General features: G+C 38.1%; 2 protein-coding genes across 4 annotated transcripts in view; both read right to left on the bottom strand.

The window, feature by feature from the left end:
- Nucleotides 1-711, bottom strand: LOC309830224 (NPC intracellular cholesterol transporter 2-like). Its single transcript, XM_082666666.1, has one exon. It carries the CDS (start codon nt 688-690, stop codon nt 241-243), a length of 450 nt encoding a protein of 149 aa, XP_082522792.1. The 5' UTR covers nt 691-711; the 3' UTR covers nt 1-240.
- Nucleotides 712-1,760: 1,049 nt separating this feature from the next.
- NUP107 (nucleoporin 107) overlaps nt 1,761-24,641 on the bottom strand; it is a 44,305-nt gene continuing 21,424 nt past the window's right edge. For all 3 annotated transcript variants that reach the window (XM_082666566.1, XM_082666567.1, XM_082666568.1), the window contains 17 exons: nt 23,880-23,993; nt 19,727-19,817; nt 19,514-19,590; nt 17,569-17,628; nt 16,387-16,532; nt 16,211-16,259; nt 13,310-13,379; nt 12,871-12,989; nt 12,132-12,170; nt 11,683-11,833; nt 11,238-11,350; nt 10,206-10,308; nt 9,587-9,747; nt 8,807-8,932; nt 8,307-8,420; nt 2,426-2,593; nt 1,761-2,057 (listed from right to left, as the gene is read on the bottom strand). In XM_082666566.1, coding sequence (XP_082522692.1) covers nt 1,950-2,057; nt 2,426-2,593; nt 8,307-8,420; nt 8,807-8,932; nt 9,587-9,747; nt 10,206-10,308; nt 11,238-11,350; nt 11,683-11,833; nt 12,132-12,170; nt 12,871-12,989; nt 13,310-13,379; nt 16,211-16,259; nt 16,387-16,532; nt 17,569-17,628; nt 19,514-19,590; nt 19,727-19,817; nt 23,880-23,993 — 1,809 coding nt within the window. In that variant the 3' untranslated portion in view covers nt 1,761-1,949. The remainder of the gene's footprint in view (nt 2,058-2,425; nt 2,594-8,306; nt 8,421-8,806; nt 8,933-9,586; nt 9,748-10,205; nt 10,309-11,237; nt 11,351-11,682; nt 11,834-12,131; nt 12,171-12,870; nt 12,990-13,309; nt 13,380-16,210; nt 16,260-16,386; nt 16,533-17,568; nt 17,629-19,513; nt 19,591-19,726; nt 19,818-23,879; nt 23,994-24,641) is intronic.

The raw sequence follows: 24,641 nt of genomic DNA, 5'->3' as shown, positions 1-24,641 counted from the left end.
ATCCCTACAGTCTCACTTTCTCTTCCTTCCTTCAACCCTTTTACAAAGGATAATACAGGGGCGACAGTTCTGAGCTCTCAGGAAATAGGGTCTTAGATGCTTTTGGAGGTTGAGGCTAGAACGGCAGTCTAGAAATTCCTTTCATCTTATGGCACTGATTCAGTTTAGACTTGATCTCTCCTCCTCTCCCTCCACCCGTGCTCTCTCACCCCCAGACGGACATATTGGCATCAAATAGCTCTAGCTTTCAATCTGTACTGGGATTTGCCAGCAGAAGAGACGTTGGTCGTTGTCATCCGTAAGTTCCCACTCCACCACCAGTTTTACAGAGGGGTATCCACTCTTCACGGGTAGTTTATTCAAGTAGCTATAGGTCTTGTCTTTTTCAATGGGGCAGGTGATTCCGCTCTTACAACCGTCAAGCTCAGGAATAGGAAAGGGAATGGCGAAACCCATCACAATGCCACGCACCATGGCTTTGCTACTTTGAGACTGAGTGCTACTGGTGAACGTGACATTGACACTGTAAGACTGTCCTTTGTGCAGTTGGCAGGGCTGGGTGGAGTATGGATTCACATTCACTTCCTTTATAACTCCGACCCCAGAACCGCAGTCCTTGAAATGCACCGGCTTGGCCAGGGCAGAGGCGCTGAGTGCCAGGAACAGGAACGTGGCGCCCAAGAAACGCATCGCAGCTAAGACTGCAAGCTCAAGGAAAAAAGCATAAGAGTTCTTTATATATGCTGGACACGAGTTTTTTTAGTCAGTTATCCTTCTGCAAATATTTTCTCCCAGTCTGTGGCTTACTTATTTTCTTAATGTCTTTGAAGAGCAGAGTTTTATATTTTGATGGTCTAAGTAATCAATTTTTTCCTTTATGGTAATTGCTTTCTGTCTCTTGTATAGGAAATCTTTACCTACCCTTGGGTCCCAAAGATATTCTCTATTTTTCTTAAAGGTTTTATGGTTTCAGCGTTTATATTCAGGTTTATAATCCATTTACATCATGTTTTCTCTTAGAGTCACATTCTCTCTTTTGGTCATCTCTCATTTATAAGTCCTACACTCTAGTCAATTCAACATAAATGCTGATTCATAAACATGCATTTACCATTTGTAGGCCTTGCTTATACTGATTTCCTAATCTGTAGTGCCCCACCCTTCTTGTGCTTGTATCTCTGTCTTTGCAAATTCAGTGCATTACCCAGACCCCAGCTCAAATGCTACTTCCTCAGAAACCTCTTAGCTGGAAATAGTTTCTCCCTGCTTGGATTACTTGTATTTTAAAATGGCATTTAAAAATATATTTATTGTATTTCCCCTACTGGAAGGGCTAGATGAGATCTGACTCACTGTGTATTCCCCAATTTATTCACTGCTTGCTGTGTGCCAGATACTATTCTAAGTCTGTACATGCTCCAACTTATTTTAGAGCAGGTTTGCTGAATGAGAGTTAATAAACTAGAAACGTCATCAAAATAAAGAAAATAGCATAATATTATTTTAGAAAACATTCTTGCTATGTTCATCTAATTAACTGTAATATTTTAAAAACACCATATTTTATGATGAGGACTTATATACCTGGCTTAAACATGTATCTACTTTCCATCCTCTTTAAGATTTCAGAGTACTTATGATCACAGGGAAAAAGGATAACAGGAAATTTAATTTCTTATTACATAATAGAGGGACGTTCCTGGAATTCATATGAACAGAAAATTTTAGTTTTTATATAGTTTTATTAATAAACACAGGGAATTATATAATACCTTAAATTTTCAAAGTGTCACCATAATATTCTTAAAAGTACAAAATTAAATGCCTAAATTTCATAAACATTTTCCCCATAAGGCAAAAGAAAAAACCCAGTAATTACAAATATATATATTTTACAGAAAAACTTCCATTTATCATGGAAATTATTGAGATTACAAACAGCAGACGAATTATGACTGAATTTCATATCCTAATGGATCAAGTCCCTGGTCTAGGAGCATTAGAGAGGATTCTCTTAACTTCTGTAGCAATTTCCTTAGTTCTTCCTTAGAAAACACCTGATTTTTAAAAAAGAGAAAAATGTTAAGAATGAGAACAAAAAAGAGTGTGAATTTACAGTCACCTAATCAACCTGATTAACTTAATGCAAGAAGAAATTCCTCTTTAAGGTTTATGTAGCCAGAGGCCAGTATATTAGGATAGCCCAGGACTTCAAAGCTACTTCTCTGGACCAGTCTATATACTTCAAACTGCTTAGAAATGTATACATATTTTGGATAAAAAAGCACAAACATTAAAACTGGATCCCTACTTTAAGAAAGTCTAAGAACATCTAAAGGATATAAACACATCTCACAAACCTAAATATTATTACAGAGGTTATCAAATCACTAAAATTTAAAAGTGCAAATGCTCTAGAACTTACCAGATACAGCTTGTGGCGCTCAGAGGATACCATATCCGCTAACTGCAGGCATTCCTGATACTGACCGGTACTATGCAATATGGTGTGAAGCAGAAAACACAACATTGGCAGACAAAGCTTTCTCAGTAAAACCATTTGATATGTTCTTTCATGGTCTTCCTCAGCATCCTACAGACAGACATCAAGTAGTCATTCTAACAACTTTAAGCTAAATACCCTTACAAAAAAGTCAACGAATCAAACCAAAAAGCAACAGGTAAAAGCTAAAGTGTTTCTGTAAAGCTTATCATGCTAACTAAAAATAAAACAAGGCAGGGTTTCTATCATGGTATCTTCAGAGGAGTCAGAAGTCTGAAAATGAAAACAGAATGCTTCTGAATTTGTACTTACTATGTTTTAAATAAAAACATGCATAAAAGGTAAAACAGAGACTAGAGCAAAAATCAGAACAGAAAATAATAACCATTGCCCTGGATATATACAGAAGGAAACACAGATACCAGGAGGACTGAGAGGGCTCTTCATACCACCAGCAGTGATTCCTGCTGGGAAGAAGCATCAGGATGAGGGGAGAGGTGCACAGGGAGGACAACTTCATTGCACATATTTTGTTTCTTTAAAGAGAGAATGAATTTATGATGTCTTTGTATAATTTATTAAAAATAGAAAAATTAAAAGAATCTGGGGGGCTTCCCTGGTGGCGCAGTGGTTGAGAGTCCGCCTGCCGATGCAGGGGGCACAGGTTCGTGCCCCGGTCCGGGAAGATTCCACGTGCTGCGGAGCGGCTGGGCCCGTGAGCCATGGCCGCTGAGCCTGCGCGTCCGGAGCCTGTTGCTCCGCAACGGGAGAGGCCAAAACAGTGAGAGGCCCGCGTACCGCAAAAAAAAAAAAAAAGAATCTGAAGATTTGCATGGGACAGAACTAACAGATACATGAGGATAACACTGTAGAGAAAACAGTGAGCATTTCTTTATAAGTATACAGGGGTCTTTCTAAAAATTTTTTTGGGTACTAAGAGTGCAGAAAAAGAACAGACTTTTTTTTTTTTTTTTTTTTTTTTTGCGGTACGCGGGCCTCTCACTGTTGTGGTCTCTCCCATTGTGCAGCACAGCCTCCAGACGCGCAGGCTCAGCGGCCATGGCTCACGGGCCCAGCCGCTCCGCGGCAAGTGGGATCTTCCTGGACCGGGGCACGAAGCCGTGTCCCCTGCATCGGGAGGCGGACTCTCAACCACTGCGCCACCAGGGAAGCCCCAGAACAGACCTTTCATGCCCACTACATTTTCTTATAAAAAATTGAAAACTAAAATAATTAAAATAAAAAGGTACCCAACCACAATAAAATTTCTGAAATAATCTTAAAAATTAGGAGGAAATCCATAGGACTCATAGTGTAAAACAAAACAGAAAACAGGACAAGCAAAAATACCAACTGGTCCTTTGAAAAGCCTAATAAGACACCTAATTAATTAAAAATTTTTTCCTTATGACAATATTAATCACTAAAAATCTCTTCATGTGAGAGACTATAATATTAAATTGCTAAAACATTTTCAAAGGTAGATGTAAGTGGAGGTGTGAAGCAACAGAATGTAATCCGGAAATTATACCAAGGAATAATTGTACTAAATCTGACATAGGTCAGGTTTCCACACATATGAAAAATTAGTGTCAACCTTTTTGTCCTGTTTTGAGATATAGATACATAGAAGCAAATACTAAAACGCATGCTTTGTATGTTCTTAGCTTTAAAAGGGAAAGCACCTTCATTTATTTTCTCAAATAGGAACTTACTACCTTTGGAGGTGGATTTAAAACACCTCAAGGTCTTACTCATAATTCATACTAGTGAATCCTACTAGGGGCCTAGTAAGAATAGGAAGACTGCTTCTTTCTGGGTCACTCCATTTGTGCTCCAATGTACTCTTTCCCCCTATGCTAAAGAAGCAAAGTACCCCTGGCCCCTAGACTCCTTTCCACCTGCTTACTGATAACCTCATTTCATAGGATGGATTCTGGCACCTGCCTCTCCGAAATCCTGTTGCTGCCAAATATCAGGGTGTGATCTCTTCTGCTGACTATAGGCGATTTCCATACCAGTCGGTTGGCTGCTATCAACCATCAACCAACCAGAATCATGCCTGATGGGCCCAGCAATTTGCCACAAGGAAAAGGGAATAAATTGCTCTGCTACAACCTATGATATTTTTCTCATCTGAATAAAAAATCCTGTAAATTTGAAAAATTTGAAAAATTCTGTAAATATATAAAGCAGAAAGATTCTTTCCATCAGGGACATGTAGTGCTTTATATGTGAGAAAAGCTCATTAACTGATATGTGTTGATGTGTTTATGTACATATATGTGCATATATGCATATGTACTATTTAGGATAGGGGGTTTGGGGGTGGGGCAGGGTCTCTAAAGAGAGATGACGCTGGAGCAGACTGCTGAAGGAAGGAAGCCATCCATGCAGATATCTGGGGGAAAAGAGCACTCTAGGCAGAAGAACAGCAAAGAGGCCAGAAGGCTAGAGCAAAGTGAGGGGAGAGCAGTAGGATACAAGACTGGGGAGGCAGTCAGGGCCAGCGGATGTGTGATCTTGTAGGTCAAGAAAAGAACTCTGGGTTTTATTCAAAGTGTACCGAGAAGCCATCAGAAGGGTCTGAGTAGGAGAGTCATACCTCTTTGATTTTAAAAGGATTACTAGCTGATCTCTATGAGGAAGGGACTGCATAAGGAAGAGTGGAAGCAAGGGAAAGACAGTTGAGGCTTCAACTAGAATGTGGTTGAGGCAGAGGCGGCGAAAAGTAGGTAAAGATGAGCTGCCTCCTCCATTCCCCCTGCCATCCCTGTGTGCCACCAGCCTCCAACACGAATGGGCCCGTTCTGCAGTTACGTAAAAAGTGAGGTACAGATGTAAGAGTCAGCATACAAGGCCAGGGCTTTGTTGAACAGCTGTGCCTTGCACATGGTGCTAGCCAGGTGAGTGAGTGGGGGCTGAAATCTAATCCATGCTCCAGTCTACAGGTCATGTGCACTTGGCATGGAATCTATCTGTGTAAGAGAATGGATACCATTTCCTAATTTTTATACAAGTGATATAAGTGCTATCAGAAGCCCTGAATAATTTCCTGCTTTGCTGAGTATGTAAGAGTATTAAGCTAAACTCAACTCAAAATATCATTATTTATCATTTGATTGTTCAAGAAATCTCTTCTTGTTTGGATTAGATTTGAAGACATGATTGAGACTGAATATTGATTTTTAAATGTTTGGTAAAACAAAATGGTATCATTCATAGCCTTCCACTCCTACTCTATTTTTAAAACACTCCAGAGTGTCTGTTTTGTGACTTTCACTATCTTTTTTTAAAATTTATTTATTTGGTTGCTCCGGGTCTTAGTTGCAGCAGGCAGGCTCCTTAGTTGTGGCATGCGAACTCTTCGTTGTGGCATGCATGTGGGATCTAGTTCCCTGACCAGGGATCGAACCCAGGGCCCCTGCATTGGGAGCTTGGAGTCTTAACCACTGCACCACCAGGGAAGTCCCTAATCTAAGATTAATTAATACTTAGAATAACAAAGATTTATGTATAAATAAGGCATCAAGTCTTTTCAAACCTTAAATACCATTTAATTAGCATTTTGCAACACTAAAATTTTATCTTCGTGAGCAGCAGCATGAAATAGAAGAGAAAACCCAAGGAACCTACTAAAGGTTCAAAACTATTTATGAAGTCAGCAGAGTTACTGTATCAGGAATAGTAGCAAATAGGGGCTCAAATCTAGTCTCCTGTCCCTAATGTTTTTGCTTCTGGTCAAAAAGGGAAGCCAGAGGAACTAGAAAAATGTAGTAGCAAAAACCAAAACAAAACAAACAATAAAAAAGGAGTGATGATCGCTTCTCAACCTTTTGGCTAAGATCAAGTGTGAAAAAGGAGTGACTATACTAAGATTCAGGGAATGCAGAAGGGAAGATACCAAACATACTCCTGGGATTTTTCTGTTCAAAATAATATACCTAATATCCAAGAATCCAGCATTTACAATCCTTGGACAGATCATCAGGTCTGCAGAGGTAAAACTGAGTTACTCCATGTTTCTGTCATGCCCCATGAGCAAGCCTCAATGCCTTTCCCTCACACCATTATTACCTGCAGCATCCTTCCTTTCTCCCACCTCAGCTCATCCAAATTTACCCAGTTCGTTCAAGATTCAGTCAAATGCTACACCTTTCAAGCATTCTGTCCAGATCTCTTCCAGGTAGAAGGAACCTTTTCTTTTCCTAAGCTCACAAAATGCTTCATCTGTGCTTTTCTTATGGTATTTATTACTTCTGTAACTGGTTTCTCAACCCAGGCTACACATTAAAGCTCTCCAGATAGGGCTTCCCTGGTGGCGCAGCGGTTGAGAGTCCGCCCGCCGATGCGGGCGACGCGGGTTCGTGCCCCGGTCCGGGAGGATCCCACATGCCGTGGAGCAGCTGGGCCTGTGGGCCGTGGCCGCTGGGTCTGCACATCTGGAGCCTGTGCTCCACAACGGGAGAGGCCACAGTAGTGAGAGGCCCATGTACCGCAAAAAAAAAAAAAAAAAAGCCAGCCAGCCCTATCTCAGACCAATTAACCCAGAATCTCTGGAAGTGGAACCCGGTATTTTTTTTTTAGTATTTAAAAAGATATTTTATTTGAAAATCATTTCAAACAAACTAAATTACAACAATAGTACAAAGAATATCTCAATACCCTCACCCTTTGTTCAGTCTTTGCCCTGTTTGCTTTATGATTTGCATCTGTATGTGTATCTATAAATACATTTTTTTAACCCTTTGAGGGCAAGCTGCATAATCATGTTCCCTCACCTCTAAATACTTCAGTGTTTACTTCCTAATAAAGAGAAGTTTCTCTAATATAATCACAATGCAGTTAACGATGTCAGGAAATTTAACAGTGACGTAATATCTTAACATCACTGACTCAACACTCTCCTTTATAGCATCTTTCTTCCTCCAATGCAGGAGCCAGTTTAGGATCACATACTACATTTAACTGTCATGTCTTTTCAGGACTCTTTAAAAGTTTTTTTTTTTAATGCAATTTTTAAAGGCAACATTCCATTTACAGGTATTACAAAATACTGGTTATATTCCCCATACTGTACAGTATGTCCTTGTAGCCTATCTTACACCCAACAGTTCCTACCTCCCCCTCCACAACCCCTATGTTGCCCCTCCCTCCCCACTCCCCACTAGTGGTAACCACTAGTGGAACCAAACCAGTATTTTTTAAAAGTTCTCCAGATCATTTAAATGGACAGCTCAGAGGTGAGAACCACTGCTTTATATATGCCTTACTCATTCTACTAGACTTATCTTCATATCCATAAATTGAGTTGAATAAATATATAATTAATTTTTAGGTCCAGAACTTTAAAAAATTAGATTTGGGACTTCCCTGGTGGCACAGTGGTTAAGACTCCACGCTCCCAAAACAGGGGGCCTGGGTTCGATTCCTGGTCAGGGAACTAGATCCCCCATGCATGCTGCAACTAGGAGTTCACATGCCACAACTAAGGAGCCCACTGGCTGCAACTAAGGAGCCCACCTGCTGCAACTAAGAACCAGCACAATCAAATAAATACATAAATAAATTTTTTTTTAAAAATCAGATTTTACTACCCTAAGTGAACATATTAAATATGGAAAAATAGTTTACCCAAGAGTCAAACATTTCTATATTCCCTAACTAGTATTTCAGGTTAAATTATGGGATGTTTAGTTATAAGTACAAAGGTTATATAGGATCTGTAGCTGCTCCTATTCAAAAAACTTTTAAAAAAAGACATAATTTTTGCTTTTAGCTATGAACAATGCACACAGCTTACCTCTCTAACATCCACCATCCACCCTCCATCAACAAACAACAAGACATTGTACATTTTCTCCTTCACATCAGCAGTTAGGGCATCCAAATGCCCTTTCCAAATACCATAATCCATCTGCAAAACAAACATAAGGCAGATATATAACAGACTATAATGTATCTGTAAAGTACAGACAGGAATATACATATATGGAACATCATTCTAAAGAGTTGACATTCAGTAAGCCAAATATAAAAACAAACATCGACGGATTGCAGTTCAATAAAACGCTAAAATGTTAACCATGTAAATGAGCACTATTGTCACCTGAAGGTATGTTTCATGTTTGGTTAATTATCTACAGAAAAGTAACTAAAGGGATGGCTTTTTTTCAGAGTAGAACAGTAGTAAGGAAGATCACTTGTTATAATAGGAATATAACTGCTGAAAAAATGATCTCTTTAAATATATGACATGTATTTTTGAGATGCAATAGAACGTCTCATCTACATTCAACTTACTTCATATTTCTTTTCTTTGTGTTCATGAGCCACTTTCTCAGTAAAAGTTGCTTGAGGTGTCAAAGTAGGTTTTTGTGGAGCTGAATTCATATGCTTAAACCACTCATTAAAGGTTTCATGGGCTTCCTAAAATGCAAAATAAAAGAGAAATACAAAACAAAAAACTGTTCACATATATTCAACAAAGTTTTTAAAAATTTGATTCTTAGAAATAATTTTTCAGTAGCAAGAAGTAAAATCGTTTAATATTTCCTTTTTATACAAAAAAAATCATGGTGAATAAGTGTTTTGTTTGTGATGTTCACATAGTTACTTGTCTGTCTTCTTGACGAGCCTATTAGCTTCTAGAGGGCAAGGATAGAAAGACATCCAGAATTAGTCCTAGAACCTAGCCAATCACTTCATTATTTGTTGAATGAATTTTGAATGAGTATGTTGTTTAGTCACAATACAGAATATCTTGCTTTTTTCAGTTACTGCCAAAAGCAGAAATGTTAAAGTTGAGAGAAGCATTCAAAGAATCTTAAGAAAACATACATTTCAGACATCACACACACTATCTACCATGTGAAACGTTCTTAGTTGGTTAGCACTGATTAGAGGCTCATGCAAATGAAGACCAGGTCTTGTCTTCAAAGTTCTTATGGATCAGTCAGTCCCACAGTCGCAAGGGAGCTAAGATAATGAGTCAATCACCACTTCTGGAAAAACAGTTCAAGGTCTGAGAGTGAATCAGGAAAGTCATCATAAAGAAAGGTTTTGTGGTTTTTACAATCTCACCAAGTAAGCTCTAATGCACAAGTGTTCTCGGATAGCATTATCATCTTCAGCAGGAAGTGGGCTCTCCATTCCTTGTTCCTCCCACTGGTTATAGATTTCTGCTATTGAATCCTGAGGAATTTTCACAAATACTTCTTTTGCAGCTTCGTGCTTTTTTGATGCTGTGAAAAAGATATACAGTTTTTCAATACATATGGATTTCCGTGTAATGGTTTCTAAAGGAATCAAATTATTGGTTTGCAACTTTCACAGCTACCTGTAACCATTTCATGTCTCAAGGTACTTCTGTTAAAGGTCTGGGTGATCTCTCTACTTAATGGCTGGGCTTTTCCTTATCTCAATGTAACAGTCACAAAAGGATTCATTAAATGCAATTACTTTTACATACTTTTCTGTGTCTTAAAAAAAGGCAATTCAATTTTTTCAAAGCCTTGAGATTATATGCAAAATTGAGTAGGATATGAAAAGTCACTATTAAATATGTTTTGTTTCACAATACCAGCCGTAACAGTGGCTGTTTTGTACGTTACCCTACTGGAAGGGTTGGAAAAACAAACAACAAAGTTCTAGAACAGAACAAAAACTTAAAAAAAAAAAAGAATATAAAAATACAGCATACCCAAGAATTTCCTCATTATGGCATTGCCTTGTTTTAGTGCTTCCGCCCTCTGCGATGGGTCAAATACCAACCAGTCAATTACATCGATTTTTAAACGGTCCTCCTATTCATTTAATTGGAAAAAAGAAATGTCAACTGTGTTTTTTCTACGATATTCTACAAATTAGTAGAACCAGCTTATGTCTGTACTTCTAGTGAATATTTTCCCTCAGGTTATACAAAATAATGAAAGAAAATAGCTTTTCTCAGTTTATTTTCACATTTAATAGGTCTCTATTAAATTATAGAAAAAACTTACCAGACTGTGAATCTGGAATTATATATGTGATGTCCCACCAACTTCATCATGTAATTCCTTTAAGTGCTACTCTAAAATTTTTTTCTTTCCTAGATAAAACTTTCTATTCTTTTCTGAAAATAGGAATAAGTAAGCTACATAAAAGTTAGTGATTGATCGGGACTTCCCTGGGGGTCCAGTGGTAAAGAATCCACCTTCCAATGCAGGAAACTAAGATCCCACATGCTGCAGAGCAACTAAGCCCACGTGTCTCAATGAGAGAGCCCGTGTGCCGCAGACTACAGAGCCCATGCACTCTGGAGCCCACACGGCATAAACAGAGAGAGAAAACCCACATGTCACAACTAGAGAGAAGCCCACGTACCAAAACGAAGAGCCCACCCGCCACAACGAAAAGATGCCACAATGAAAAGATCCCGAGTGCCGCAACTAAGACCCGACTCAGCCAAAAAACAAAAAAAGTGACTGATCAAGTATCTAGAATAATCTGATGAGCAAAAATCCAATGCTCAGGTTTTTTCCATTAAAGAAACTTCCCTTAACATAATACTACTATTAAGCAATTCCTTACACAAGACCTTAAGTTTGCTGCCAATTTTTATAACTTGGCTGACAAAGAAAAATTCTTTAAAAAAGAAAGAAGCCAGAGTATTTTAAGGTAGAAGTTCACAAAAGCATAACATGAGGGATTATCAGGAGTTATATAACACACCTCTCTCTTCCCCTCATGTTACCTCAGTAGTGCCAGTATCTAGGGCTGGGGCCAGGTCATGATGACTGAATTCACCATTATCTTTCTTCCGAATATTCTCAACTACGGTTTTTGTTATAGTTGCAATATCCAAATCTAAAGAATTTTTTGAAGAAACAAAAACAAGAATTAATCGTTCACACTAATATTCTCTAAACAGTCACAATGATGTGGTAAATTTGGGATAACACTTCTTTAAAAATATGTAAAATATGAAAGACATTATAAAAGAAAATGCCAAAATTAAAAGATATTTCACACGAGTTACAGTATAGGTTATTTCATTCCTAAAACAGAATTTCACTGAAAACCTCATTCCTTTTCACCTCGTAAGAGAAATAGGATTTAAAACTAGAAGGCTAAATGTTACTAAAGCCAAAATGATAACCTGCCTACAAAGCCCAGTAGATGTTCTCAACCATTTTTACCTGCTTCTTTAGCCAGCTCCAGGCAATGGTGGCGCTGTTCAAATTCTGTAACACCTTCCAAAAATAATGCATACTGGGCAACAGCGAGGTCTTGAGGCAAATGACAGGTATAAAATGCTATGAGATTTGTATGTTTCTCATTTATTAAAAGCTAAAAAACAAAAAAGGATCAAAGTATGTCAATAATTAAACAAGTTCTAGGATCAACAGTGCTTTTTAAAAAGTTCACTTCAAAATTTCAAATATATTTAGGAGAGATTCATACAGATATAGATTTGTGCTGCTAAACAGAATTTTAAATTCCAAAAGAAAGTATTTATGACAATTAAAAGAACTTTATGGATTTTGATGACTCTCCTGCCACTAGATATTAAAATATTATCATTCTGATTTTTGTTTTCATTAAAATGGTAAAAAAATATATATAATTGTGGTTTCTCAAAGTTTACCTGTATGTATGTCTTTAAAACCTCAATGGAAACTTCTTCCTTAATAGGAAATAAGATATAATTATTAAATTATAAATACAACTGCTTATGTGTACCAGCAATATATCTAATAAAAATTCCGCTATGATTTAATGACTTTTAATACTTACCACTGAGCAATAACTACATGCAATAACTAAGTGCTTAGCAAAGTTCATGTATTGCCTTACCCTAACTCTTTGTGGGTAGTTACTATTATTGTTCACATTTTACAGAGGAAGAAACTAAGACCTAAGGAGATTTACCCAGAATTACACAGCTAGAAGCTGCTGAGTAAGAATATGAATCCAGGATTCTTACTCCAAAACCCAAGCTTTCAACTACTGCATCATTCTGCCTTCTACATGTACTCTGACCAAAGTGTTACCATTTAGGACAGAAGAAAAAGAAAAAAGAAAACAAAGGTTTAAGATCTCAGAGAACTTAGTCTGGCTCAGTTACCTTAGCTGGTTGATTTAGAGTTGGGTACTGATGAGGATTAAAGTTATAAATTGTCCAAAATCCAGGTAACCACCAGCATTCTGCAGCCACAGATTAGAACCCTAACAAGTAACCTGCAGTGAATCATCATCGAGTGACCATATGAGACTATGGTCACCATTTCCAGAAAACAACAACCAAAAAGTAGCATGTTTTCCTGACAATAGGTGTATAAAGCATCAATCTTGCAGAGAAGGGTATACAGCTCATTTTTATTTACTTTGGTCTGTAGTCCCAGAGTGCGGAAAAACAAAATGAGGTGAGTCATGAAGCGAAGGAGGTGTCCAGGTAGATTGTTTCTGCTTTTGGAAAGCCATTTGCTAAATTCATCCATCAGACCTATAAGCAATCAAAGCAAAGATGCAACAATAGGGATAAAAATCAAAAGAAGAGATATAAACACTATCCAAGGACATTTACTGTATTCCTATACCACTACCAGTTCACTATCTCATTGTTAAGAACCATCATATAAAACAGACTCTGGATTAAATTCAAACTTTATTTTCTAAAAATTAAGTAAATAGTTGCATTCAGATACGTTGGTATTTATAGAGATGACAAAATGTGGTAAGTCATATGCACTGTTTTGATAACTTTTTACAAAATTACTAAAGAAAACAAAGAACTCATACAAAGTGAAATAAAATATATCTTACCATCAATGTCTCCCAGGATAAGGAATTTTTGAACTATATGATAATGTTCTTGATTCTCTTCCAGAACTCTCTGAAAAAGTTTTTACATTTTCCATAAATCTACTATGGTCATTCTGCAGTATGTACTCATTGGTAAGCTAAAAATGTCAACTTTTGAAGGAACATATACAAAGAAAAAGTTGGAGATGAAGGGTCTTAGGAGACCAAAATAAAGTAAAACATGAGAAAGATACTGCCCTTGGAAATATATACTCAAGGCTCAACATTATCTTTGAAAGCAGAGAATTGCGATAAAACAATTTAATCTCTGTGAATGTTATGAAACTTTTATTTTTTATATTTTACTACAGTTTTCCTTGGCAGTCCGTGGTGAACCAGAAAAGAAGGGCACATGTGACCAAATCAAAATAAACTGTAAGATTTCCTTCAACATCAACAGTGGTTCTTGAAAGCATTCTTTGGGTATTCTCTTCTGCAAATGGCACCAAAAGTAATAAAACCAATCAAAATAGTGATTAGGCACAGAGCAGACAAAATTTACAAGTAACCTGCTGTTGGATTTTTTTCTGAAGCAAATAATTCATATATTTTTGGTCAAATATATTTTGATTTTTATTTGTCTAAATTTTCTTCCAATATTTTTTCTTTTTCACATTCAAATGTTTGCTCCCTCTGGAACTGATTTTAATACATGGCATGAAGCAGAGGTCTAGCTTTGTTCTCTTCCAGATGGAAAGTCAATTATGTCCATACCATGTATGTAAATAAACCATCCCTCTTACTCTGAAAGGAAACGTCATCTCTGTCATCTACAACTATTAAGTTCTCATATATATTTGGATCTAATATGGATTTTCGTATTCCGATGATCTATTTATTCCTGTGACAATTCGATACTGTTTTGTTGTATCTTTATATTGTTTTATTATTGAGGAAGGCAAATACCCTATTAATTATTGTTCTTTTCTCGCCATTCTCACTTATTCTTCTACTTGGAAATTTTCTGTTCAGAAATAATGCCCCAAAGCATTAGGTTTCAATGTTAATTTTGGAATGGCTGAGATTTATATCAAATCACCTCATCCAGGAATGTGGTATATCTATTTATTTGTGTCTTTCAATAGGATTCTATAGTTTTTTATGAAGGTCCTCAAACTCCTGGTTAATTTTATTCCTGGGTATCTTATAGTTTTGGTCAATAATTTAAACGGGACTTTTGCAGGGAGCTAAATCCTTTTCTAACTAGCTGTAACAATTACAAAAAGGATATGATTTTTTTCATAACTTTGTCTTGAATGTAGATACTTTAAAAATTCTCTTATTAATTCTAGTAACTTACTGCATCTTTGAGTTTCTAGATTTACACTCTCATCATATGTAAATGCTCCCCTGTTTCTAAGTTTGTATCTATTCCTTGACTTTCTTGTTTTATTTTCATTCATTGGAATCTCCAAAACAACAGACTGGCAAAAAAACACTTGATAGAGAAAGCACTACATTTTTTTTACTATACAAAGAACTCTTATACAATAATAAGGAAAAAATAAAATCCAACAGAAAAATAGGTGAAAGCTCTAAATAGGAAATTCAAAAATGGTCAATAAACAGGAAAATTTGCTCAGCCTTATGAATAGACAGGGAAATATGAGAAGAACAGTGAGTTTCTATTTCCCAGCTAATCTGATGGATTGGCAAAAAATAAAAAAAACTGTGATATCTGGGACTAGTGAGAATGCAGGGAAATGGCCACATTAATAAATTACTTGTAGGAGTATGAATTAATTGCTACAACAAGGAAATTAACTTAATATACATATACCCTTTAACCCAACATTCCTGCTTTCAGGAAACTTGTAAAGAAACAGGACTAGTAGATAAGCATAAAAAAATAAGAATAAATAAATAAGAATGTTCATTGCAGTGCTAGAAGCAACCTAAATATCACCAAAAGGGGAATGATTAAAAAAAAGGATACGTCATTCTATAGAACATTATATACCTATTAAAAATAATAAGTTAGGCTGTTAAATCTATATCCACTAACTCAAAGACAGTATCATTAAATGGGGGAAAAAAAAGCCGTAGACTAATGTAGGTAGAATGATGTGAAAAACAACCTCAAAAACCAAAATCCTATACTGGAATATCTACATTATCTACATATATTTGTAAGATTATGGAGAAGGATATGTAGGATACATATCAATGTTTTATCATCTCAGTGAATGAGAATAACCATAAAGAGGTTGGGAGGAAGTTTTATAAAGGCCTTACTTATACATCTTTAGATTATTTTGTTTCAAGTACATACTTTGGTTATTTAAAAAAATTTTTAAGAATATTACTGTAGGGCTTCCCTGGTGGCGCAGTGGTTGGGAGTCCGCCTGCCGATGCAGGGGACACGGGTTCATGCCCCGGTCCAAGAGGATCCCACATGCCGTGGAGCGGCTGGGCCCGTGAGCCATGGCCGCTGGGCCTGCGCGTCCGGAGCCTGTGCTCCGCAACAGGAGAGGCCACAGTGGTGAGAGGCCTGCATACCCCCCCCCCAAAAAAAGAATATTACTTTAAAAAATACTGGATTATTTTGAGATCTAGGAAAAGAAAGTCTTGCTAATTTGCCATTATATATTTTAATTTTTCAAAAAGAAAGGGATAAATTAGCTTACATGCATACCATATATTTAGATGAAACCAATCCTAAACCAAATAAACAGAAATGATGTATCATTTAAATATGCAGTTAAGTTTTTTCTTTTTAAAGAATATCTCTTATATGAATAAGAGGTGAGGAAACGAAAAGAGAATATAACAAGATTTCACATACTTTTGTGCCTTTCAGCTACAGTGCACAATGTAACATTTAGTTTCGTATTCCAGTTATCCTAAAATATTAATATTTACCTTTTTATCAGTAGCTTGAAGTTCTTCAAAAACCTTTTCTAAAGTCCAACTTTGAAAGAAAGAACAAGGAAAGGGATAAAGTAACGCTAATAAATAATATGAACAAAGACTACAAAATGAAACTTCACAGAGAATACTACAAATCCTCATGATGAAAAACAAACCAACTCACTCACTTTGCCTCCAAATATTCTCTAGGGAGTTCTTCAGTTTCATCTAGAGTTATTACTGATGTCCGGATCTCCTGTTCTACCAGACTGTCCACCATCACCCGAAAGTAGGCCCACACTGTGTCTTCCCAGGTGTCACAGACAGGAAGCAGCTTTACCCCATTCCAAAACAGAAACATGCAGACATAGCCAACAAAAAAGAAAGGAAAAGCAGTTACACCCACTTATATGGACTATAAAGTCACTATAATGACATAAGACATTGTGTATTATAAAATATCATACCAAAATAACCTCCTCTCTCCACCCCTCAAACCACATCTCCTTTTTTTTTTTGGCTGCACTGCACAGCATGAGGTGAGGGATATTAGTTCCCCAAGCAGGGATTGAACCCGTGCCCCGTGAAATGGAAGCTCAGAGTCTTAACCAATGGACCGCCAGGGAAGTCCCTCAAACCACATCTTCTAAGAAGTCTGAACTATTATGATTTTTTCCATGATGAGCACACAATAGCATCAATTTTCCATGCTGATATAAGATGGTGTTTCAGTGTTATGGTTACATTCCTCAAAACCGCTGTAAAATGTAGGGGGTAGGAGTTGTGAGCAGCACACACCCATGTGTGAGACAATTCAGTCATTGTGCCTTTGTGGAACACTTCTGGATAAAGCTATGGGAACCATAGTCATCAATAAATGTGTATTGGAATTAAATTTACAATTCTTAGAAACTGAAATTTGATTTCATGTATCAGACCATCATTTGGGGGACTTCCCTAGTGGTCCAGTGGCTAAGACTCCACGCTCCCAATGCAGGGGCCTCAGGTTTGATCCCTGGTCAGGGAACTCCATAGATCCCACAAGCTGCAACTTAGAGTTTGCATGCCGCAACTAAAGATCCCATATGCGGCAAAGAAGATCCCTCGTGCCACAACTAAGATCCAGTGAAGCCAAATAAATTAATTAATTAAAAAAAAAAAGTAAGATTAAAATAAATAAATAAAACATCATTTGGTGTATGATCAAACTAAGTACCTCAAGTTACTATTCTATTTCATGATTATCTCTATCATTGCTATTCTTAGTAGCTTAAGCTTATACAATTATTATATATGGTTATATATATGACATATATTATATATAATTTCATTCCATAGAAAAAAAAGAATTATTAAAATAAATCGCATACCTGCTTGAGATTCCCACTTAAAGCTGCATAAATTGCTCTCTCATATCTATTAAAAAGCTCCTGAAATATAATGAATATAAATAAAATTGAACTACTGTTTTTCTTAGTATGTCAACTTTTTCATAATCTGGAAATCTGCAGTGTCTTCTAAAATGAACTTATTTACTCACCTGACAGTTTCTAAACTCTAGTAAAAGATCTAGTAGGGGAATAAGAAGGAAGGACCCCTTAGTTTGATATAGCCAATGCTGAAATCTTCCTGAAAAGTCAAATATCTAAATTTCAAATACAGAGTGAAAGCAGATTCAAATCTAATGGATGCTTTGATTATTTATTATAGGCAAATTTTATTCCAGATAGACTCTGTATAGGTATTTTCCCCTATGAAGTTTCTAAATACCTAATACTACCTGACAGTGACCTAAGAACAACATCCAAACAAAGCACACTTGGAGCCTGTCATGCATCAGTTTGCATCAAATTCCTAAGTAGAATTAATTATGTTCATGAAATTATCCCATTTTACTTCTGGATTCTATTAATGACATTCCTGTTTTCTCATCATCCAAACAAGAGACTTCAGAGACTCTCACTATACAACTGAGTCCTCCTCTGCGTTGTTTCCAGTTTCTGGTCCTGACCATTTTTGTTCTGTTCTTTTGTACTCTACATATTAACCCAGGGCAGGCCCTTATTACTTAGTGTCTGAATAACTCTGACAGCCTCCTAACTAGTTTCTCAGTCTTTAGTTCATTCAATTTTAAGCCTATTTTCCACTGCCATGCTAATTTTCTTAAAGCACTGCTGTCATGTGCCCTCAAGGTTTTGATGGCTCACCACTATCTATGGTACAAAGTTCCCATTCCTTAGAGCAGCACTTGAGGACCACCACTGCCTGCTCTTAATTTATGTTTTTTCAGTCATCTTCTCATTACAGTCAGTTCTGCTACAATGCTTGTTTTGAAAATGTGTATTTGTTCCAATGCAATTGATTTATCAAGGAATGATTTGCACATAATATAAACTTCGCATTTCCTTATGCACAATTTTGTGCACAAGAAACATTAGCTGAATACTGAAAACACCTAAATGAACCAAGCCACTTGGAAATACACAAAACTGACACTCCTCAAACATCTACCAGCTCCCTGGGCTCTCCAGGTGTATGATAAGCTAAATCCATCCACATCAACTGTTACAATTTTGTTTCATTTCAGATAACCTCCTTCTATCACCTCTCAATAACTCACAAGCTGTAACCCTCTGACACCTCATTCCACAAGCAAACTCCAGTTCTTTTTCAAGGTAAACTGCCATATTTGTTGCAGTATTTATGTGTTTATTTAACAGAGTGACACTGTGCTATTTTTATTAAGTTTTTAACTTTTTATGTGTCACTGGTGGTTTTTGAGTACTGTGCTCTTAATTCTATTTTCCCTAAAAGCCCTGTGGATTTTCTCCACAATTTGTCATGCTGTAGTGATTTTTAGGAATGCGTAGGTGGTGTCATGACAGAACTGACTGTATTTCCTCTTGTGAGCCATCTGCTCCAACCTGGTAAACCTACCTTCCCTTGACTTTTCCCAACCTAGGCATCCTACCGACAATTCCTTTCTCTGCTTTTCATGCCCAACAACTCAAATCCTAGTAATTTTTAAAAGATCGGTTCAATTCTCTTTGGAAGCCAGCCCAGTGCTTATTCTGTGACTTCATCTGCTACCTTTTTTTGTATTTTTGCCTTATTTCAGTGCTTAATTCTTAGTACTCAGTGTGTCTGAATAACTCTGATTCGTAAAGCCTGCCCTGTTCTTCAGTTTGATTGGAAGTTCTTCAAAAACAGGAACTTTAGTCTTAAACTACTCTCAACATTCCATAGCATCTTCAGCAGGCCTTCAGTGAATTATGAGTAAAAATCAGTATCAGTAAATATTTTATTATATCTTACATCTTCTGCCATTCTCCAACAACTTATTTTCCAAATGCATCTATATGGATTCCCTTCAACATGTTCTAATTCTGTTCCTATAAAACAGTAAAAGAAATAAAGTTTATAGCTTAAAATGAGATCTCCTAAGTTCAACAATTTCTAAAAACAAAAGCTATACTTCACAAAATTGCCATTTAGAGCTAACTCTCAGAATAAAATCAATTAAAATACCTCCGTTAACATTGGGGTCATGATAGAGCTTCCAGCCTTCAAGTGTTGCAGCTCTCCATGCCTGACCACAGCGTTTGCAGAGTCGTTGTGCCTTTAGAAACAAGAAACAGTGATTGGTCATATAACCAATGCAGTACTAAAGAAGTACTTGTGCCTTATAGAAAAGTACAAGCAATTTATGAGGATTAGATAACTTATGGCATAGATGTGACAAAGGATGGTGTAGACAATCAGTAATGGCGTTTCACTTCAGCCATATGCATGTCTTTCTGTGGCCTCTGCCCGCCCGTGGGCCTGCCTGCCTGCCTGCCTTCCTGCCTCCCTCCCTCCCTCCCTCCCTCCGTCCCTCCATCCTTCCCTTCCTTCCTTTCTTTCTTTCCCTAATAATCCATTTGCTCTTTGATTCTGGGCTTACCACTAGGTGCCCACGGTGCCCACAGGCATGTAATTCTGCTAGAGACAAATGGGCTAAAGAGGCTGATGACCCTTGATTTATGTAAAAGTATTACAAAAACACTGTTAGTCTCTATAATGACAGGGTGCTATTGCTCATTCAGCCCATAAAGATGATATTTCTTCATGTTAAATGTGACCAATCAGATGAGCTTGATATACCAGTGAGATAGAAACATGTTTGTTGGTCCATCATCTCTTTAGGAACCATCTCTCCCCATTTAGTTCATATGGTTTGAATAGGTCATATGATTCCATCTCTGAACTCAAGGATTAGGCATGTGATGTAACAAGAATCACTCCCAGGACCCTTGCCAGAGATATTGGGAAAGAGAGACACTCCTTTTGCTGGGGTTGCTAGCTTGCAGGAGGATGTAAGGCTGGAGCTGTTGGCGGCCATCACGGACACAAATGGCTTCTTGAGAATGAAGCCACAGAGAGGAGTGTCAAGAGCCTGGGAGAGACAGTATCCTAATGACATCTTCTAAGTCCCCGAATCCTGCTTTTATAACCAGATATAACCCTCTATACTTCTCTGTTCCATGAGACAATCAATCCTCGACCTGTAAGTAATTTGAGTTGGGCTTCTGTCATTTGAACCTACAGAATCTGATTAATACAACCAGTTAAGGGACTTCCCTAGTGGTCCAATGGTTAAGACTCCACGCTCGCAATGCAGGGGGCCAGGGTTTGATCCCTGGTCAGGGAACTAGATCCCGCATGCTGCAACTAAGAGCCCACATGCCACGACTAAAAGATCTCACACGCCACAACGAAGATCCCGCATGCCATGACTAAGATCCGGCACAGCCAAATAAATAAAAATAAATAAATAAATATTAAAAAAAAAATTGAATCAGTTAAAAAGTATCATACCCAAAACATCATTTTGGATTTATGACTTTTAAAAATTATGAAAGCTATGTAGCAACATGGAAAAATATTTTAAAAATATTTGATATGCTACCTAAAAAAGGCAGAACAAAATCTGAATGCAAAACCTTAAAAACATTTTTCTAAGTGAAATTAGCCAGACACAAAAGAACAAATATTGTATGATTCCACTTACATGAAATAGCTAGAATAGGCAAATGCATAGAGACAGAAAGATTAGGTTACCAAATGCTGAGAGAAAGGGGAAATGGGGAACTACTGCATAATGGTTATGGAGTTTCTGCTTGGGGTGATGAAAAAGTTTTAGAAACATAGTGGTGATGGTTTCGCAACACTGTGAATTTAATTAATGTCACTGAAATTTACATTTGAAAATGGTTAAAATGACAAATTTTGTTATATATCTTTTATCACAATGAAAAAATCAATACTGTAATATACCAAAACTATTGACTTGGGCTTCCCTGGTGGCGCAGTGGTTGAGAGTCCGCCTGTCAATGCAGGGGACGCGGGTTCATGCCCCGGTCCGGGAAGATCCCACATGCCACGGAGCGGCTGGGCCCATGAACCATGGCCGCTGAGCCTGCGCGTCCGGAGCCTGTGCTCCGCAATGGGAGAGGCCACAACAGTGAGAGGCTCGTGTAAAGTGAAAAAAAAAGATGTACAAAAAAAGGCTTGTAAGTAAATTTTAAAACCCCACTATCTGTGATTATGTAAAGGTAGTGGGACCTTGAGAGTTTTTATTTTTCAAGACTTTCAATAATGTGATCATATTTTTGTTTTGTTTTTAAAAATACATCCTTACTTGCCATTGTGATTCCTAGTATCCTGCACATCACCTGGCAGAGTGGCTGGGACTCAAATATTTTCTGAACAAATGAGTACGTGTTACTTCTTTTCTTTCTTTCTTTCCTTTTTTTTTGGGGGGGGGGGCGCCGTGCCACCCACGTGGCTTACAGGATCTTAGTTCCCCAGTCAGAGATTGAACCCAAACCCTCAGCAGTGAAAGCTCAGAGGCCTAACTACTGGACCACCAGGGAATCCCCCTTCTTTTCTTAATTAAAAAATAAGAATGATGTTTAATAATCCAACACTTACTACTATAAAAATTACTTAATATATGCTAGTGGTTTGTAACACAGAAGAACAAACAACACTTTGAGCTAACATATTTCTATCTAAAGAACATTACCAAGAGTACAGCAAAACAGGTACAGCATAATATCTGAAGCTTGAAGCTCCTATGCATCAGACTACCTCATCTAAAAAGTCCACAGAGGGCTTCCCTGGTGGCGCAGTGGTTGAGACTCTGCCTGCTGATGCAGGGGACACGGGTTCGTGCCCCGGTCCGGGAAGATCCCACATGCCTCGGAGCGGCTAGGCTCGTGAGCCATGGCTGCTGAGCCTGCGCGTCTGGAACCTGTACTCCGCAACGGGAGAGGCCACAACAGTGAGAGGCCCGTGTACCGCAAAAAAAAAAAAAAAAAAAAGTCCACAGAGCCATCCAGTAAGCTGTCTGATCAGATACTTCACACCTTACACACAAGACCTTAACTATCACAAAGGAGGTTACTTTTTTTTTTTTTTTGGTACGCGGGCCTCTCACTGTTGTGGCCTCTCCTGTTGCAGAGCACAGGCTCCGGACGCGCAGGCTCAGCAGCCATGGCTCACGGGCCCAGCCGCTCCGTGGCATGTGGGATCTTCCCAGACCAGGGCACGAACCTGTGTCCCCTGCATTGGCAGGCGGACTCTCAACCACTGTGCCACCAGGGAAGCCCCTACTTTTTTTTTTAATAAATTTATTTATTTATTTGTTTTTATTTTTGGCTGTGTTGGGTCTTTGTTCTGTGCGCGGGCTTTCTCTAGTTGCAGCGAGTGGTGCGCAGGCTTCTCATTGTCGTGGCTTCTCGTTGCAGAGCACAGGCTCAGTAGTTGTGGCACATGGGCTTTGCAGCTCCGCGGCATGTGGGAATCTTCCCGGGCCAGGGATCAAACCCAGGTCCCCTGCATTGGCAGGCAGATTCCCACCCACTGTGCCACCAGGGAAGCCCAGGAGGTTACATATTAAAGAGGTGAAGTTAAAAGGAAGAAATTTGAGGGGACCATAGTCTTCAAATGCTAGACAGTATCAACTAGAAGAGCAATTAGGGTCAGACTTATTCTTAACTCTTAAAAATCCAAACTAGAAATAGGGGCTTCCCTAATGGCGCAGTGGTTAGGAATCCGCCAGCCAATGAAGGCGACACGGGTTTAAGCCCTGGTCCAGGAAGATCCCACATGCCGCGGAGCAACTAAGCCCATGCACCACAACTACCGAGCCCGCATGCCTAGAGCCCGTGCTCCACAACAAGAGAAGCCACTATAATGAGAAGCCCACGCACCGCAATGAAGAGTAGCCCCTACTCGCCACAACTAGAGAAAGCCCATGTGCGGCAATGAAGACCCAACGCAGCCATAAATAAATTTACTAAAAAAAAAAAAAAAAGTCTTCATTGAATTTGTTAAAAAAAAAAATCCAAACTAGAAATAATGGGGCTATGCCTAGGGTATGCAGTACACTAATGGGAAGGCAAAGTTTGACTTCTTACAAAGGATTTTCTACCAGAGTTGTGCAAACTGAAGTGCACTGCTTTCTGAAGCAATGTGTTCTTTATTACCAGAAATGTTGGAACAGGAGTTAGATCCAGAAATACTGTGAAAAAGATTACTGCATTGAGGAGGCATACTCAGTGGTCACAAAGATCCTTTCCAACTTACAGTCTGTGACTTTTTGATATTGGACAAGCAGGGTATATACATCATTTACCTCTTCTGTCATTCCAGCACGAATCAGAGTGAAAAGATATTTAAGTAATCTGACTTCATCTTCTCTATCCAGATCATCAAGGGGCATCTTCTGTCTTATGGGAGCATCAGGGTCCTACAAAAATTAATTAATTAATTAAATCATCAACTATAAATTCTTTATATGCACATACAATGTAAACATCAAGAGATGATAAATGTCTCCTGAATTACATACTGAAATAAATTCACTGAATTTACTTAAGTAACAAAGGGAACAAAGTGTCACAAGTGTCCCAGATAGCCACATAGCTGTCTGTTGCCCATTCAAAACAGACTCTGTTGGTCCACAAAGGTGCATACTTCAGTCAGGCAAGCTGGAAACAGCCCTAGTCCAGCCCAGCAGCTCTAGAAATTCTACTCATAATTCAAGCTGACTTGAGCTTTACCCTGTTGTAGCAACTACATGGCCCAGTTAATCCTAAACAGAATTAGGCCTAGATGGAGAGTGAGCAGAGGAGAAACTGCAGGAATCACAATGCACTCTGTGACTAGAAGGTGCTTAGCTGGTTCTTTCTGAGAACATACGAGAAGAGAGCCCAGTATGGGACTAATGCTATACAAAGCACACCAACACCCAACAAAAGAAATTTTAAAACAGATTTCTAATAAATACCTCCACCCTCAGTTATTCCTACCAACTACCTTTCAACAATAAAAAGAAAACACTGGGGATAACATAGTGTCCTCATTTTTGTGGCAAAGAGCACACATGATCTACATC

This window comes from Grampus griseus (assembly GCF_964374135.1).
Source record: "Grampus griseus genome assembly, chromosome: 11".
NCBI lineage: Eukaryota > Metazoa > Chordata > Mammalia > Artiodactyla > Delphinidae > Grampus > Grampus griseus.
This window is presented reverse-complemented; position numbering and strand designations above follow the sequence as displayed.

Excerpts from the sequence above, each read along its gene's own strand:
- LOC309830224 (XM_082666666.1), bottom strand. The coding sequence starts at position 690 with ATGCGTTTCTTGGGCGCCACGTTCCTGTTCCTGGCACTCAGCGCCTCT.